Genomic DNA, 19,693 nt, shown 5'->3' with positions numbered 1-19,693 from the left:
ATCTGACAGCACTGACAGCTGTCTGTTTCTTAACTCACTGACTTTCTCTTCTTGGTCCCTACTCTCCATATTTGAACAGTTACTACTGTCCTTTTCATTTTTATTTTTTTTTCTTCCCTGACCTGTTAAAGTATATTTTCCTAAACTACTTATTTTTCTCCAACTCATAGAGTTTTGCCAGACAAGATGGTTTGGCATTGCTTTCTGTATTACAAAGAAACACTTTCCTTGTTGATGCCAAGACAGCCCCAGAGCTAATGACTCTATTGATGATTAATGCTGACCAGAAGATAGAATGTTTTCCTCTCACTCCCCTGAAATTATAACAGGCTCTATGTGGATAATTAGATAATTAATATTTCAATAGAAACAACCCCATAATTTCTAAATCCAGATGGCTTTTAAGTATTACCTACATGCATATGTGAGGTGAACTTTCTCTTTTTTTTTTTTTTTTTTTTTTTTTTTTTTTTTTTTTTTTTTTTTTGAGTTCTTCATAAAGGAAGGACACAATCTAAAAACTTTTCTAAAAGACAAATTTTTCAATAATGTAATACTGGATACGGTGTAGGGTTCAAGTTTATTATCCACATGAGATCTATAACCTGTGAATACAGTTCTGTTAAATAATGTCATTCTTCTCATAAAGTATATATTTTCCAGCTGGGTGCAAGTTAAAATAGTTTGATATTTATGTTCTTGTGAGACTAAAGTGCAGATGGACGTAAAATTTGTCATGGAGCCCAGAAAAAAAGAAGTCTCCAGGTGGCTTTTTTTCTACCATAGCAGTCACGTCCAATTCAGTATGTGCTCCAGAGCATTTAGTTCTTCTAAAAACAGTGTCAGCAAAATTTCTGGGTCTCTTTCATGAATATTTTAAAAATTTTAATCAGGCTGAAACATGAATGTTCTTTAGCAAGAAGACTGCATCTCACCATCGAAGGATTAGCAAGTGAAGAGAACAGCAGCACAGGGCTGTAGATAGAAGTACTGCTATAATCTACCTATTTGGTACATAACTGCATCAACATTTTATTAATGAGGTTAAATTTCAAGCATTCAAGGTCCCTCAAAGTCCTGACATTTTGGGGTCTCGTACAGAAAACATACACACTGTTGAAATCTCAAGTGATCTGCTGATGGTAGAGCTCAAGGACACTGTCAGAAATCTGTACTACAATATTGTTGCCTGAAGAATGTCTCTCACTTTTAACAACTCTGGGAGCTATTTCAGAGAATTCCTGGAGTCTCTGAAAAAAAGAGAGATTTGACAAAAATGAAAGCACTGTAATTTAGAACAATCATTTTTAAAAGTTTTTCTTAAAAAAGCACCTGTTACACCTCTTGTGTTTAACATAAACCTCATAAACCTGCTGCCAAGGATGTTGACAAATCCAGCACACAATGAGCACACAAGAAGTGGGGCTTATGCACAGAGCATAATGTATGATATGCACAACTCAACCAGACCAGTAAAATTCTATTTCTTATCACTGTAAGGCAGTGACTAACGTCAACAACAGCAGCATTATTTAAAAATGTTGTGGCACACAATCTTATAATTCCTGTTTTTTAACTTAAATAACCCTCTTTTCCTCAGTGTCTTTTTCCCTACGGCATATTAAAGTCAAATTTTGAATTTATGCTATGCTGTACTTCTCTCCCACTAAATTATCTAAATACAATAATTCAAATTGAGAATTCTTTTCTTCTTGAAAAGACTTTACATATAAACAGCTTAAAGTTTCTTTCTTTTATGTCAGAATTTTCCTAATGTGGCAAACACGTAAAAAATGGGCACTACCTAATCCATTGATAAAATGGAAAACAGATACTGCATGCAATTATTTTCTGTTTGTGCATCTCTTACACAAAACTAACCAGATTTTTTTTTTACCAGTCACATGCTAATGGCATGTTTACATTATGACTAATAAACTGAATAACAATGTTTGTAAAAAGACTGGTCCCCAGATTTCACATTTCATCGGTCGCATTTTATGATTTTTTTTTTAATAAAACAGCAAATCCCAGAAAGTCCAAGGAGACTTTACAGCACTTTTGCATCAGGCTCTTTACAGACACTAGCAACAATCTCCAGGGCAGAGAACTTATAATCATAGAATCATAGACTGGTTTGGGTTGGAAGGGACTTTAAAGATCATCTGGTTCCACCCCCCTGCCATGGGCAGGGACACCTTCCACTAGCCCGGGTTGCTCAAAGCCCCGTCCAACCTGGCCTTGAACACTGCCATGGAGGGAGCAGCCACAGCTTCTCTGGGCAACCTGTGCCAGGGCCTCACCACCACCACAGTGAAGAATTTCTTCCTTATATCTCATCTAAATCTTCCCTTTTTCAGTTTAAAAATGTTACCCTTCTTCCTATCCCTACTCTCCCTGATGAAGAGTCCCTCCCCATCTTTCCTGTAGCCCCCTTTAAGTACTGGAAGGCCGTTATAAGGTCTCCCTGGAGCCTTCTCTTCTCCAAGGGAGGTGCTCCAGCCCTCTGATCATCTTCACGTCCCTCCTTTGGACCTGCTTGAGGTCCGTGTCCATCTTATGTTGGGAGCCCCAGAGCTAGACACAGTGCTCTAGGTGGGGTCTCACGAGAGTGGAGTAGAGGGGAAGAATCCCCTCCCTTGACCTGCTGGCTTTCTGGGCTGCAAGTACACATTGCTGGCTCACAGTCAATTTTCCATCCAGTGATACCCTCAAGTCCTTCTCTGCAGGGCTGCTCTCATCTGCTCATCGCCCAGCCTGTATTTGTGCTTGGGATTGCCTTGACCCATGTGCAGGACCTTGCACTTGGCCTTGTTGAACTTCAGGAGGTTTGCACAGGCCCACCTTTCAAATCTGTCAAGGCCCCTCTGGGTGGCATCTCCCCTCGAATGTGTTGACCACACTGCACAGCTTGGTGTCATCACAAAACTTGCTGAGGGTGCACTCAATCCCGCTGTCCATGTTCCCAACAAAGATGTTAAACAGTGCTGCTCCCAATTCTGACCCCTGAGAAACATCACTTGTCACTTCTCTCCATTTGGACATTGAGCTGTTGACCACAACTCTGAGTGCAACCATCCATCCCGTTCCTTATCCACTGAGTGGTCCACCCATCAAATCCCTGTCTCACCACCTTAGAGATAAGGATGTTGTGCAGGACAGCGACAAATGCTTTGCACATGTCCAGGTAGATGACATCAGTTTCTCCTAGAAGATTTGAGCACACACACTGTAAGTGGCCCAACTGCTGTCAAGTCTGCCAAAGTACCTATTCAGATAGATATCAATGGATTTGATTACAGTTTCACTGAACTAATTTTAAACCACTCAAACTCTCTGCATGTAAAAGCAGAGAAGTTCTGAGTTGACAACAACCCCAGCATCCCAACAGCTTTGCAGATGTGGATGTTCTGGGAGTCAGTAGCACTAGTAGCATTACAGGAACTGGGGGCTGTTACACATGGGAGGGGATGAGGTGCTCTGTTCCCAGGGCCTTCATGGTTTAGTTCTTACAGGCAGAATATGTCATTTATACCAAAACCCTCAGACAATACCTAATCAATCTCCATCCCAGTCTGGCTAGATAATATACATTAAAAAAACCAAACAATATAGAAAAAGCCTTTTGCATGGCTCAAAATTGTGTGGGGAACAACACTGTCAAAAATGTTAATCTCCCCTGTATGGTGGGACTGGGGCTTCTCTCCTGGCATGCTGCTGCCTGTGTGGGTAGGCGTGTCCAGTCTGGCCAGCCAGTCACCAGAAAAAACGTGGGTTATGATGAAGAGCAGAATGGTGGTCCCCTGCCATAAAATGGTTACACCCTGCCATAAAATGGTGGACCCTTGTGTATGTAGGGGAAGAGCCTTCCAGATCTAATATACTCTGGGTACACTGGTAGAGTTTTTTCATTTAAAAATCTGCACCTTCTTGATTGCCAGTTTGGACTATGCCCCTAATAGGGCAAATGTTGGTCCCACAAATACAGGATAGGAGTACACAGTAAAATTACCAAATTCACCTGAAAATATTGCATATTAATGCCTTAGATCCTCTTCTCTTTTAAAAGCTTTATTCTGTTATATAACCAGACTGGTTTTTAAAAATTTCTTAAGATAAATGCTCTGGTGTATTCTCACTGACACAATTCTCAGGTAGCTACACATCCCAGCCCGTGAATGACTTGGCTGGGCAACACAATACCTTGAGCTTAAAGGAAGGACATACTGACAGAATTATTAGTCTTTCCTTATTAGTATTTTCCCTATTAGTCTCCTTGTTGGAAAAGCATTCTGAACTTAAACTTCATTATAGTAACCAAGGAAATAATTTGTAAGTATTCTGTAATAAGTTTGTGTGAATCCCAACAACTTTTTTATATTTCCAATAAATAAAATTGGGACTGTAGCAATAAATAACTGAAATAGTCACTGTGGTAGGGACAGCCTACCACATTTGACAGGGTTTAGGAGGCACACTCCAAGCACAGCTGCCCCAGAATGATACTGCTATTAGTCTCTAGGGTTTGGGATGGCAAGGAAGGGCCAGAATTGAAGCTCTGAGATAAATTATTCAGATACACACTAAAAATCTCAATCCTCATATTAAACACTTCTTAGATTATTTTTAAGGTTTCATTTGAATGCTAAAAGTAATGCCAATGTCTGAAATTATATCCCCATGCACTCTAAACAACAGTCCTCAAATTTTAAAAGAATTCTGAATCCTGGCAGGACCACTGGCTCCACTGTGGTTATTATCATACTGCAGAAAACATCACTTTAGTGTAAAATATTTTTCCTCCATGAAACCACAAGCAGAGCAGGAGTTGCAAGCAAAAATACCATGGACTAGCAGTAAAAATGCCAATAAGCAGATTGTGAACCTCTGCACGCAAAAACGAGTTCACTCATCCAAGCAATTTTAACTCAAGCCTATATAGTCACTGCACTGAGTCATGCATCAGACAATTTTTCTATTCAGAAGTGGAGACAAAGTATCAAGAGAAATGTAGGCTTTTTTTCTTCTCTCTTTCTCCTCTCCACCCCCACCCCCTCCAAAAAAAGGACACCAGCATATTGGATAGATCTCCAAAAAGAACAGGAAAAAATCATTAAATACTTGGAAAGGAAGTAATTTCTGAGAAAAATTATAAATACCTAGCAGCTTGTAGTCTTGCTAAAGGGTGAATGAGAAGATATATAACTGACAGCCACCATGTATTGGATAGATTTAAGCAAGAGTAATGTATTTAGAAACTGTATTACAAGAAGAAAAAAAATACAGTTGAAAATATTAAGATTTAAATTGAATACGTAATTGTGAGATGGGAAGTCTTACAGAAAATCAATGAGAATATGAATATTATTTCATGACCAGGTTAAATGAACATAAAACCAAAGTGCTGCTGAAATGATAGGCCTACTATTCCCTCCACCCCAAGTCCCAGAGAAATATTAATTCTGTGTAAGCAAAACAGAGAACACTCATGTATTCTAATGCAGGCCCTAGACATATGTCATGCCCTAGATCTACCATCTCCTGTTACCACTGTCCTTTTCTGTAAGGGCTCACAGAGCACATGCTCTTTCTTCATTCCTAGCACCTTACTTGTGGTTATACAGGAAGAATATTTCTTTGGTGAGCTAACAAAAGTCATTTGGCCATCATTTTGATTAGTAATCAGAAAAGAATGTGTCTTAAGGGAAGAGGTAAGAAGTCTTTGTCCTGCTTTATTAAAAAATAGAATATAAAATTTATGATGACCTTTCTTGACAATACGAACACATCAGGTTTAACTGAGTGACGAGTATAAGCAGCTACTTAAGTTATAAATGAAACTAATTCAGAAACGATATCTTACATCATTGCACATACTAGTAAACAGGTCCTGCATTAGAGCAATGGCAGCATAACAAATATACTGTGACTTAGGACGAAACTATTCAGTGAGGAAGGTGAAAGGAGGGTAAATGCCTCACTGATGCAAAAAGGTAAAACTGCAGTGGCATTTCGATCTTCAAATCTCTTCCCACAGCAAATTCAATGAAGACCTAGAAGAAAGTGCAAATAATAATCTGCCCACCACTACCTAGAAGGCGCCCACCACAAACCTTGTCTCTTCCAGTCAGGCAGCCTCAGAAATGAAGCAAATTCAACTAGATGCCTTTGTTCCCAAGGAAACATTCCTCTTAAATTGTAGGGTGGTGGGGTTGCTCTGGTTCTAGATAAAAGACTGTTACATTGTTGCAAGAACCACTATGGCATCATGGATATTTGTGATTTCATTTGGCATAAAGAGTCAGGGATAGAAACAAAGTGAAGATGAGTTACTAGCCCACAAGAATTTATCAGTTCAAGGCTCACAAGAGTAGTCACCAGGCAAAAAAAAAACAAACAAAAAATCCAACCCTTATTAAAATTCCTTAATCATGTTAGTACTTCAGGTTGCACACAGTCAATCTGCTTTTAAATGACATTTTCAATAAAAAGCATGTAATTCCATATAAAAGATCATTTTAACAAGCATTTGTACTGAATCAACCTGAGATTTTAGACGTACATTCCTAAGTTGCAGTTTGAGCAATAGTAGATATCCAACATCTAAATAAAATGAAAGAAGTTTGCTTCAGATAGAGATAAAAGAAAGGATTTAATTGATTTTTACAGTTCTCATGGTCACATTTAACAACCAGAGCAGGCCAATAAAAGGGACAAGCTCTTCAACCATTCCTTACTATAAGGTCTAATGCCCCTCTCTGCAGGGACAAGAAATGAAAACAGTGCACTGGAATGGTTTCACAACCTGTTCAAAGAATGCTGAAAATATTTAATTTCTTCTTTTTATTGCTGGATTTGTAAGCTTATGTTTCCGGGTACAATGTAGATTAAGAGAGAGGTATAAATAAAAATGTAAGTTACATTTTATGTCCCAGTGCCACTCTTTACCACTTACCTACATCTCATCCATAAAAGTGGAAATTTTACGGGAAGAGAGAGAGAATGCTAAATAAAACACACCAGCAACAAAACCAGAATTAATGATTTGTATGTGTTTTACTCATCATTGCTTGATGTATGCTTTTCATTGATTCTAAAAGTCAGGATCTTAACTCCATTGCCAGCAGCTGATCACAGTAGGGCTATAAAGTCTTCAGAGTTGATTTAGCTATGGCTTTTTCTCTTCAGTTATGTCATGTCATGTTCACTCTTTAGTAGAACTCCTCCAGGTTAAAAATTACTGGTATTGTTGTTATCTTCATTGATAATGGTATTTGAAATGTCTTCCTTCCTTCAATTTTTCCTTCTGAAAGCCCCTTTACATGTGCCTGATGCTCTGACCTGTAGAACTTGTCATAATCACTCCCTGAAAACTTCTTGCCAAGTTTATTTCACAAGATTCAGTAATTTCCTACAACCTACTGACTCTGCACATAGTTGGAAACTGAACAGTACAATATGGATGCATCTGAGTGCAAATATAACAATCTGAGAAAGAATATTGTGTTTTGCTCTAGCTTAATTTGACTTCAAGTGCTTTAGAAAAACTATCTGGAAAGTCTGGAAAGATATCTCTTTTTTTTTTTTTTTCCCTGCTTCCTCAGCAGTGCATCTGAGAAAGCATCAAGAAATGCTTTGTTCTCTCTTCAGAGTTTTAGATGGTATTAACACCATCACTTTCCAGGAGAAAAACAATTTATTTCTGTTGCTATTACTAATGAAATCTCTTCCACTGTCAGGGCAAAGAGTTTGGCCCAAATACAAGAAGATAACAGAAACAAGCAGTGAAGCTCAGTTATTGATGAATAGGAAGAGATTTGTTTATATGAGTTACTAAATGCTGCCATCTCCTTTTCAAAATGCTCTTGCAAATCCAGTGGAGACAAAGGACAGAGGTGTTCCTTGCAGAACACCCTGGTAAAGGCAGCCTGCAGTGGTGTTTCAAGTAGATCATAGAAACTGCATTTGTAAGACTGAAAGAAGTAGTAAAGCGGAAGACCAAAGCTGTTATAGGCTATTTTAAAACCTAAAAACTGTCAGCAATCCTGAATACTTTTAATATCTTTTAAATAACAGCTGTTTTTCCAAGTCAGTGTTTGCCAATCCTGAGGCTATAAACCTGTCCCTTGTCTCAAGTATCCTAATTCTTGCCTCTAGTCTCTATGGTAAGGCTTATCTTTGTTAAGCTTATTGCTTTTTAAAGGGCTGTAGTTTTCTGACACATCTAGAAGAGCAGATAAGAGTTATCTGAAGTTTCTCAGCAGCTTCTCTTTCAAAAAGCCTTTTAGTACTAGTACAAAGTAATGGCTTGCTCTGCAGTTTTATGTTGAAAATACTAATTATTTCAAAGGTTTTAAAAAAAGAGAATATATAATTTACTTTATCTGAAAACTGTGTTGATGTGCATTTGAATGGAGTAAAAAAAGGAAAAGCAAAACATCTCAACAGTTGATATCTCCTCCTTAATTCTCCTCAGACCCCAAAGAATCACTGCACTCCAGAGAATATGTGGATGTGTGAGAAACATTCCGAGTTCAGGAAGTTAGAGCGTGCAACTGTCCCTTTTAACTTCAGAGTATGCTTTCATTTGATCTTGGTTTTAAATTTAAAATTTTTTTTTAAATATTATCCAAACCCTACAACTATTCCCAAAGGTCCCACTCCCACAGCTATTTTTCTCCTCTAAAGAATGAAGAGGTATTTTGCTTAAGTCTCTTTGTGCGGAGGGTGTGAGGGGTTATTTTTGCTTTACTATTCTTCACAGTAGTGAAATTGCATCTTTCTGTACTATGAGTTATAGTTGTGTACTAACATCAGACTGTCCTCATGCATCAGATACAGGATTTTTATTCATTCTACTTAGTGTAGTATCAGTATTTTCAAAACTGTAACAATTTTTTATTCTGCTTTCTTATTAAGATGCCTGCTCCCCAATTAAGCGTCTAGAACCTGTAAATCAAGGCTCAACCATTCTGAATGATGAATACGGACCACAATGCAAGGAAAGTGCAAGAATATTATATGAAACCTCAAAAGTAGATATTGAAGATGTCTGGAAAATTACAGTGCAACCAGAAGAATCCAACATTGACAGAAATATTTTTGAGTATAAATGTCATCTCAGGTCCATTTTTATATAGATTCATTATTTGTTAGATACTCCAGTATATGAACTGATTAATCTTTGAGGTATATATGCAAGAATGCGTCAATCAGAGATGAGAATTTCTATCTTTAACTCACTTCCATTTTTCCTCCTCAACCTTTTGCACTTGTAAACAGAGACACACAGACATTTACAGCAATATCCAGTTCCATGAGGTCCCATAGTAAGTACATATAACAGCACAGGTTCAGGCATGTATGTCTCAGGTATGTGTGTATCTCACATTTTATTTACTTCCCCATTTTAACGGGTTCTGCAAGGCCTGTTGCTTACACACTGAAATAATGTCACAGAATATATTTGTGCCTCTTGAACATAAAACTTCTTATTCCAGTGCTCCTACTCTTTTGTGGAGGAACAAAAGCAAAAGAAAAAAGAACACACACACACAGCCCCTCCAAAAACCCGCCCTACCTCATCCTTTAAAAAAAAAAAATACTTTTTCCACATAGTTCCCAGTGGGAAATTTCCGTACTTAGGAGAGAGCAAAGGAAGACCCCAATCACTGGACACTCTCAAGCCTTCTCACTCTCACCTTAAATCCCTAGTGAAGAGACAAAAAGATTAATTAGGTGTGAAAGAGAGGAAAAATTAATAATCTTGTATATCTTATTTCAGAAGATACCATTCTGAAGTGATCCATACTATGTTTATACCTTCTCATCATAAGCCAGAAGATATTTCCCTAGGTTTATCTGTAGTGGCAGCAAAAGTGGATCAGATGATGTACCTTTTACACCAGTCAACATTAAATTATAAATATCTCACGTGTAATAGAAACATTGTCAACAATGGATATGCTTTCTGTATCACTAATTTTTTGCTTAATGTTTTAACTCCTTTTTGCCATGGGTACTCTCTGTACTGGTCAGGTTATATAACTTTTTTCTCTGCACTGAGTATCTCAAAGTACTGCTTCAGTATTTCAGCGCTTGTCTTCTTCCTTGACTTTGCCTCTTAGGTCTGTCTTGATACTAATACTTCATTCAGCTCATTTTTCTATTGTTCAGCTGTTATCCTATGCACCTTGGACTACCCTGTGTTAGTCTTTGCACACAGCTTTTGTGAGTTTCTTAGGTCAGCCCAGGGTCTGTCCACACGCTTGGTTTCATCTCTGCTTCCCTCAACGAAGTGAGACTTTTCTCACCTCTGTTTCATACATATGATCAAATTTTAAATCACCCAATCATTTTCAGATTGTTTCATACTGTCAAAACAGACATCCAAGGCTACATATGCCAGCTGTCTAGACTGATTCCAGCATGCAGGACTGTACAACACATTGAAGGTCCCACATGCTCCCACTCTCAAATGCTTTTTCCTGCCTGTATGCACACAGGCCACAAAGCAAGAAAGTAATATTTACAACAGTACAAGCAAAGAATGGCCCTTTGTACCACATCAGAGTAAAAGAAAGAAAAGTACATTTAATATTGCCCAGAAAGGTAGTAATGAACTACAGGGAAAACAAATGCAAGATGCCTATACTTCCAGGAGATATTCCTATGTTCATAATAATAATGTGTTTTGATAATAAGAAATATTCATATATTTACAACAACCAAACTGCTCCACTGAAACCTTTGTTTTCTTATATGGAGGCATATGGCAAACACTACCTATTGGACGACCAGAAATAATTTAAACAATATACTTCAATAATACTGTCTTTCATGTGGAAAACTTGGCCAGAAGTCCTTCTCATGATAGTCTGAGAAAGATGGTAGACGTAACCAAAATATTCTTGTTTCATGATCCCTCAGTATGAAGCTCCTTGCTGACTTAGACACAGCAGTATAATGCAAAAATCCATCATGCTGAAAAGAATGTCATATGGCATTTCACCAGTCATTCTTGAGAGACATAAAGAGCAAGATGAAGGCATCCTAAATATTTGTCTCTGTAATGGAGGGTGAGAGATTAAGCAGTGATCTTTGCTCTCTAGAGTTAGAGGGGTGACCACCCACTGTCATCAGCTGTGTTTTTAATGGATGTCCCTTGAAATCACATAAGGGTTATTTTAGGTAAATTATAATAATGGAGTGATTGTTAACATACTCAGAATACATTCTTACCAACAAGCTAACCAGCTGCAATTTTTCCATTTGAAGACAACTGACCAATTAAAGAGTTATCCAATTTGAATGAATCATGCCATGATCCTGGGAATTTCACCCATCCAGACATTTAACATGTGTTGCCAAGGCTTCCTCTGTTCACACATTCACAAAATGATACTGCTTTCTGTGCTGACTCTCATATTCCTGCCAAGATGGAGCCATAACAGTTGCATGTGGCCTCAATTCAGAACTCCCAGAACACCAGCTAGAGTGACAAGGTTATAAAACCAATACTTCCATTTCACTGGCTCTATCTGCGCAGAAAAAAGCAGAATTCCTATCCTGAAATACATCATCTAACTCAGTAATAATTATTTAAAATCAAGCAACAGGACTTTCGTTAAAACTCAACATTAAAACAATTTTTTCTGCACCCTACCCCTCCAATGTATTCCCAATGACATTTATTAGCTGTCAGCTGTATACAAATACAGAACAGATGGTACCCTAACATAGACAGGTAATTGTGCATCTCTGTATCACCTTTTAACATATCCATGAGCACCAAGTTTCTTTATTAATTCAAGTTATGTCATTATAATTACAAATTTCTGAATTCTATTCCCAATTTTCTCCCTATAGGAGCAAAGAGGTCTACATAGGATTTTTCTCCAAATTTCTCATTTACAAAGAATAGGTTAACTAAAAAAAGACACTTCCAGAGGACTGTAATGTACATCAGAAAGCCTCACAATGACTGTGCTTTAAGTAAGTTATCAGCAATGATGATAAGCAGATAGTGATCAAGTAAACCCTCATTTTAAAACATAGTTCTAATAAAAAAAAAATGTTTAGAAGAGATTAAACAGATTAGCTAAATGCAATAAATTCCTCTATATTAGAGCAGTTAGACTGTTCAGTTAAAAGAGACACTTTACAAGTATATATGAGCATTAGACTAGTTCACAAGGACAGAACTGGGGGAGCTGGTGATAATTTTCTACACCTCCATAAGAGATGGATGAGCCTCAGGATAGGGATTTCATGCTCAATAGTATTCGCCATGAGCTTTCCAAACCTTCGGTTTAAAACACACCATGAAACAAAGGAGCTAATTCTCTGTTGCTTTGTAGTCATTTAGTCATGATCAAACTTGAGAGTGGGAAAAAAAAACCCTGCATGGTGATTTGGCAATTCTGTGTATCAACTACATGGAAATATATCTTGTCATAGAAATAACATACATAGAAATAACTTGTCAAGGGCACCATAAAGGACATTCTGCACATGGATTTAACCACCTTTCATTAAACACTAGACTGAAGTGTGGGTCATGTACACTTACAGCATAATAAATTTTATTTCAGTATAAGCTTTGTTACAAATTCAAAGGTAGTGAGAAAAAAACACAGGTTTTTAAAAATATTATTAAATAAATAAAAAGTTATTTTAAATAACTTTGTTATCTTGTACATTTCATGGCCTGCAGTTTTTAAAGTAAGATCTCAGGTCATTTTTACGAGTTACGAAACATGTGGCACAAGACGGGATGCAAGAAGGTACCCTTAGTGTACCCTGTACTTAGCTGAAGAGTCCTTTAAACTTTCTATTGGACAAGTAGATTTAGCCTGAAAGTCAGAAAAGTCTCCATTATACAACAGAAAGAGAGAAAGCAAGCCAAGTGTAAATCAAAGAAAAAAAAAGTGTGGCATGCCAGAGTTGTTTGAACATGTCTGCCTAGCTGGGTATAAGAGAGAACCTGAAGTTAGCTAAGTATAATAGCTGAGAGTAACAATGAAAAACAGGTGCTGCCTATGTTTGGATATTTTTATTATCACTCTCGTTGTGTCAGAAGTGCTGATTGTTGCTTAAAGGGATTTTGAAGCAACAGTCAGGCTTGAATAAAGGGCTAAATACTAGAAGTGCATTTTAATTTATTTATGGTTTATAATATAAATGCTGGTGTGTCATAACCCTCCAATTTCCCTAGCACTTATGATTAACTTAAAGAGGATTTTTTGAGTGGAAGCTATATGCCTGTAAGTATCTGTGTCTGACCTTCCACAAACACTTAACAAGGGATGGAAATGCACAGCTTGCCATCAGTGGAAAGAGATGCTTCTCAGCATTTGTCATAAAGATACCATTCTCTATTAAAAGGTTTAGAGATGTCATCACTGCCTTTGTAAGATGCTTGGCTCATGCATCAGATTCTAAGGTTTGAGGTTTTCTTTAAACTGAGCAGGAGTATCTTCCTCAATTGCCAAGTTACCTGCACTCAAGTTTTAAGACTTAAAATTATTCATTTTATATGTATTTCCTTCTTTGAATCAATATATTCTAGCCAATAAGCAGTATAGACTGAAATGCTAGTGCCCATGCTACAGTAATTCCCTTGATAGGAAAAACAGCTAGAGAAAGGTCAAAAGCTTCTAGAGATTAATCTAAACAATTTGATTACAGATTTGGGGCTGGGGGAGAAAAAAGAAAAAGTAACAGCTCTGTAACATAGCAGATGAAAACATAATGAAGGGGGAAGGAAGATCTTTGAAAATCCTTCTACCTTTTTTTTTTTTTTCCCTGTGATTTATAACATGTACTTTTGGTCCACAATGAAACCTTGGAAAGCAATTATGTATACTGTTTAGAAAACTGGATGCATTGGAATTTGGCATCATTACGTGGTCTGAATGATACTGAATATACATAGTACTTCCTTACCCATTTGACTTATGACTTATCAATTGTACTTTTTCCCTCAAACCTTTCCTAAGTACTTAAGAACCAACTATTTTTCACTGGAAGGTGCTTTGTTTCCTGCCAAAAAGCACTGAAACAAAAGCTGTTGCCTCCAGCCTTTGTCACTGCTAAGCAGTGTAAGGTGAGCACACACAGCACAGCCAGAGGTATGGCAGAAAGCATACTTTACCTACATGCCTCGCTAAATAATACATTGGCAAGGCAAGCATATAAGAGATTTGGTGTCCTGTAACTACTATCAGACGTGCGTCTATCAAGCTTCATGTTCGTTAGTCAAATGAGAGCAATGAATTAGAGAACGTTTAAATTTGTCTTCCTTTAAACAGGCACACAATGAGTGCAGCAGAGTCACAACCAGAAAACTTGACTGAGAAGAACACAGCGGTAAGATAAGCTCAGTACAAATATGAAACTTAATGCTTTTTTTTTTTTTTTTCTTTTAAAATAAGCTGTCTAGTCTGGGGCCTGATACTGCTCATGTAATAAATGAGAATGAGAGGATGAAAGGAAATAAATAAGCATGTTTTTATTCAAGTCCTATGAATATGAATAAAGGACTTTCTAGTCCTCTCTATTTTGAGAGTTATTCAATGAGAAAACCTGTTGATTTTGCTGGTAAGATATGAGAATTGTTGTCCCAGTGTGATTACCTGAAAATACTGGAACCTTGTTACATTTGCTATAACAGGGGTCTGTTGAAGCAACATTTCTTAAGATTTTTATTATATACCTATGCATATTTGTGTCTTGATAAAGGCTGGCATGTTAACTGACAGCCCGAATTAATCTATTTTCTGAAAATATGACTAGGAATTTGGAAGTGCTTTACATTTCATAGTAATGAAGAACTATTTTAGCTTTTTTCATAAACTTGTCTAGCTGCTTTTGTTAAGTGTCTGAAATGTAAATGAAGAAATGTTACAGATACTTGAGGCTCTGCTTACCTGCAGAAAAAAACTGCAAGCTTTTCAAACAACAGTTTCAGAAGTGTGCCCTAGCTATCATGTGCACATTTAAAGAGTCCTTAGGAGAGATCATTCAGTAAAGTAGTCAGTGAATACTGCAGTTTGGACTTGGTGATTATTGTAGATCCCTTTCAACTGAATGATTTTATTCTATTATTGACTAGATTTAGAGGAGAATTTAGGCCGCTACTAGTAGACTCTTCAATTCCCCTGCCTCCCTTCCCAGCATTGCTATAAACTAAGGGGTCAGCTGCTTTTTGTTCTGTAGCATATTCTGGATCCTGGGGGTTGTTCCTTAGTGGTTTGGAAAACGCATTGGGTTGAATGATGTACAGCTTCATTAGCAACATGTTGGTTCTTCTCTCATACTTTATACCAAAACGGCCTGTGGATCCTCATGCCAGGGATCCCTGACAGTGCAGATTAACTGGAACCAGATGTCCAGAGTGGGATAGAAGGGGAGCTGTCACAAGCAAGAGCTGGATGAAGTAGCATGGTAGATCATGGAAAGGACTTCTCAAATCCTGTCCTCAAAAAGTTTTTGGTTGTTGGGGTTTTTTGTTTGTTTTTTTGTTGGCTGTTTGTTTTGTTGTTTTTTTCTTTTAATTGAGAAGGAAATCCATCTCAATCTGCAGTGGCAACTGACAACAGACTGTTTTCTACTGTCAGGAAAGGACTCACCAATATAATATGCGTGATTATATCATCCCACAGGGATACAGCTAAATGAACAAAGCAACGTTATACACAAAGCAACGTTATTCACAAATAGCTCTCCAAATAAACTATCAGTTTAGTATTTTTACAGTTTCTATTTACTTGTCTGCTAGTGAACAAATTACATGTAAGAAACAGTTATGATAGCAAGAATATAATGAGAATGCAGGTAGACATTTTGTCAAAGGAATACACAGCAGAGCTGATGTAGTTTTTCTCAACAGCTCTTTTAATTACTTGCATGAATATATCAACCTACCAATTGAATAAATAGTCTGTGAACAGTAGAAAACGGGTTATCTTATTTACAGTGCAAGAGAAAAAAATACCATTTCAATGATCCTACTGTGAAGACAGATTTTTCAACAACTTCAGGGGTTTAAAAAAACCCTGATATTTACTGGATATCTGTAGTTCATGAGTCTACAAAATCTACAGGCCTTCCTATAGCTTTTTGCTCAGGAAAAGTGTACATTTATCAGATTTATTACATGCAATGAAGAATTACCATAGGCCTCTTATAAAATCACTGGGAAAGAAATCCAAAAGATCCCAGAGAGGAAACAGAAAAAAAGCAAAACATAGAGTTTGATTGCAGTGTTTGAATGCTGCACTATCACTGGCATCATAAAACAAACACATTCATGCAAAAGGTTTATAGGTAGCATTCACAAAGACCTACTTTTGAAGGATATATAGCATTTTAGGTAGGTCCTCCACAAAAAATTCCACAGTCAATTTCTGCTAGAATGACTGCTCACTAGCTAACTTAATTTGAAACTGCAATCTTCCTATCTCCAACACATCATTTTTGGCCACAGAGTCTCTCACACCATGGAAAATGAGAGGGCAATGCTCCCTGCATTTTCAGCCTGGCTGAAAGCTTTATCCTATCACATTGACAATTTTTGTTTTTAAATATATTGTTCATTTTGATGGTTGTTATTTGACCATTATGAGCAGGGGTTTGGTGCAATGGAACCAAAAACGTAAGTTCTACCTTGCCACAAGTCCCACGCATGGGCAGGCTCCTGTTCTGCAGCTCTTGGGAAGAGGACAGTCACAGACCTGCAGATGTGAATTTGCCCGCAATTTTAGCAGATTGGATAGTGTAATAAGTTTATTGTCACTATGAGAAAATAAATCAAGATAAGCTGGGGTAGAAGTGAATAGGCCAGAGGACAAACTTAGCCAGACAGCAGAGAGCTAAAAATAGTGGAAAAAGAAAAGATACTTAATAAAAGCCATAATATCTGTTCTCCTCTTCACTTGAAAAAGATAATTTTAGAGATGGACAGTATAAGTTTAAAAGTACAGTCAGCAGAGACACTATGAAATTATAATAGTGATTGAGATCAAAGTACAAATCTGCACTTCTCTTATTTCCTCTATGTTCTTCCTACATTTTCATAAAGGCCAAGGCTCTTCAAAGTTTAGGAAACAATTACAATAACTGACAATTTTAGATATTCAGTATTCATCAAACATTTTAGTTGAAATAAATTCCCATTAGTATTCTACAGTGATTTAAACTACCATGAACAGGAAAGAAAGGAAATCAGAGGATCAGAGATCAGTTTCAGAGACAACAGTAATAAAATGTGAAAACATCAAATTACCTCTAGGATACACTAGATTCAGGTTGAGGTTTTCTAGGGATTTTGTTTGTTGTTTTTTTTCTCCCCATGTTTCAAAGAGAGACTTCCATTAAAATATATCTTTAGGAAGTGGCTTAAAGTCAGGTTTAGACCTACATTCAAATTTATTCCTGATGCAGATACTACAATGAAATACCTCTTTTGGGGCAGGTGGGTGCAGCAAATTACCAACTTTATAAACCATTGAATGTCCACACAATTTCACTTCAAAAAAACCAATTCACGCATGTGAACAAAGCAAATGTGTTTGTTTTACCTGTCATCCAGCAGCCATAGGTTCCACACTAGTTGAGGATAAAAGAAGCTACCATTCTTAGTTACATCTATTTTGAGAGCTGCAAGGGGAAAGGAGGTGAACTCCAGACTATTTTTGAATGACGGCATAATACCCTCTGAAAACCACTGAAACTAACAGAAGGACCCACTAGCAATGAAGCAAAATACAGGAGAATATGGATATTGCATAAGCACACTCACCTGAATTAGGAAAAACACACTTCACAGTCAAAAGGCGATCCTTAGAATGCAGTGTAAATCAGGAATATTTCTAACATACAGCTATGAGTTAGGCTGAAGATTCTTGTGACTGGTGAATTTAACAGCTGTTCTTCATTTTGGGTTAAAAGTCAGACCCATTGAGGATATTTGATGGATCCAGACAGCTTAGAACAAGTACATGTGGTAGGGGAAGGAAGGGTGTTGTGGAGCACATCAAATACTTATTGTGCCTTCTGTGTTTTTTTCCTCTTAAGAAAAATATTACAGACCATGCTAATTCTAGTTAAAAATTGACTCAAAAACCTACACCATGCCCAACTCCCAGCAATGCAAATTTAAACTCAATCGAGTGTAAGCATGTTAAAGGACAGTTAGACTATAACAAACTCTTGCCAGGAAGAGAGTGGCTAGCAAATTGAGATCTTAGCTAGTAGCTGAGTCTCAGCTCCTGTTAACATTTCTTTCTCATTATCGTTTTTAATGCATGTTCTTTCTACACAAACTCATTTTGAAGGAGAGATGAAAAATTACATTTGAGTATTTGCTACAGGGCAGAAAACCTCAAAAAACAAACCTTTTGGGAGCTGATTTCAGGAAATGGATAATGGATTTCAGCAACTGGTGCAAAATGATAGAATAACAATTTTCCTTCCCAAGTGTACTGTAAGAAAGATGGAATAATCCTTTGTGAAAACACAGTCAGCTGATCAGGAAGACTTGATATCAACACTTACTAATTTACCTGCCAGAAGAGTTATGGTACAATTAGGATCACTGTATTGGGACATGTTTCCAGACCATCCAAATACTTTCACAGCTAATGCCATAGACCTTTTGTCTCCTGGCTGCATTAAAATGCTGTGTCTTACAGCTGCATCAAATCTAAAAGAAACTAGCAGTCACCTGTCACAACACCTTTCAGTGCAGCACACACTGATTACCAGGCACTCATTCATTTGCCCCACTTTGTTTGAAATTCTCCCTAATTGTGTGCTTGCTGCTTTTCCATTCATGATAGACAGCAGTTCTACTGGCAAGCTCAACAATAAGATATCTGAACAGCACCCTTAATTCACTCTTTAATTAACATATTCTTGCTGTATGAACACACTGAACCCTTTCGCTGACTCTTACTGGATCTGGTCTTACAGGATCGCACTTTCCATTGAGAAGTGGTTTCTGTCCCAGCTGCCAGCCTGTGCCCCCGCCTGTCTCATGACACACCAGGGCTCTTGAGCCACCGCACAATGGACTCTGCTGGCACGGTGCCACCTGTCTCTGACCCCAGGTTTCTGTTGCATTGGCAGGGCACACTGGAGCTGGCAGACTTGCAGAAGGGCTCCGTGGAGCTCCTCAAGCAGAAATGGGAGTCCACCAATGCTACAAGACCTGGCGCGACTCTCCAGTGTTCACCAGCCCCTGGGTCCCTGGTGCCGGGTAAGATCAGCTGCAGCAGCACCATGGAGATGGTGCCAGCAGACGGCAGGAGGGCAGATGTGTGCAAGGAGACCCTAGGTGATCCTCAGCAGATTGAGCATTTCCCCATTACTGTGGAGGAGCTGCGGAGCCACTTTGAGACCCTGGGTGGCAAGAAAGTAAGTGCCTGGGCTGGATGGATGCCTCGAGGGAATGGAGATGTGCCCCAGGGCTGTTTCTCTAACCTCACACTGCCCCTCTCTTGTAACCCACTGGGGATGAGCTGTGCCAGCCACAGCTCCTGTGGATGTCCTGGAGACAATTTATATCAGTGTGTCAATACTAAGTTCCATAGCTTTCTTTATTCCATAATGTTATTCGTCTGGGTCATTTTAATGGTTTCTGACTGGTGCTATCTGCCAACCTGTCGGGTAAGTTAGTGTGTAATTGTGC

General features: G+C 37.9%; 1 protein-coding gene across 1 annotated transcript in view; it reads left to right on the top strand.

Annotated features, from left to right (window-relative positions):
• XIRP2 (xin actin binding repeat containing 2) overlaps positions 1-19,693 on the top strand; it is a 119,235-nt gene that overhangs the window by 54,780 nt on the left and 44,762 nt on the right. The window contains exons 2-3 of the mRNA XM_026852448.1: positions 14,313-14,370; positions 19,132-19,419. Of these exons, the coding sequence (XP_026708249.1) occupies positions 14,320-14,370; positions 19,132-19,419 (339 nt within the window). The 5' untranslated portion in view covers positions 14,313-14,319. The remainder of the gene's footprint in view (positions 1-14,312; positions 14,371-19,131; positions 19,420-19,693) is intronic.

Source organism: Athene cunicularia, assembly GCF_003259725.1.
Source record: "Athene cunicularia isolate RWA chromosome 7 unlocalized genomic scaffold, athCun1 chr7_part1, whole genome shotgun sequence".
NCBI lineage: Eukaryota > Metazoa > Chordata > Aves > Strigiformes > Strigidae > Athene > Athene cunicularia.
The sequence above is the reverse complement of the archived record's forward strand: the minus strand, read 5'-3'. Positions and strand labels throughout refer to the sequence as shown.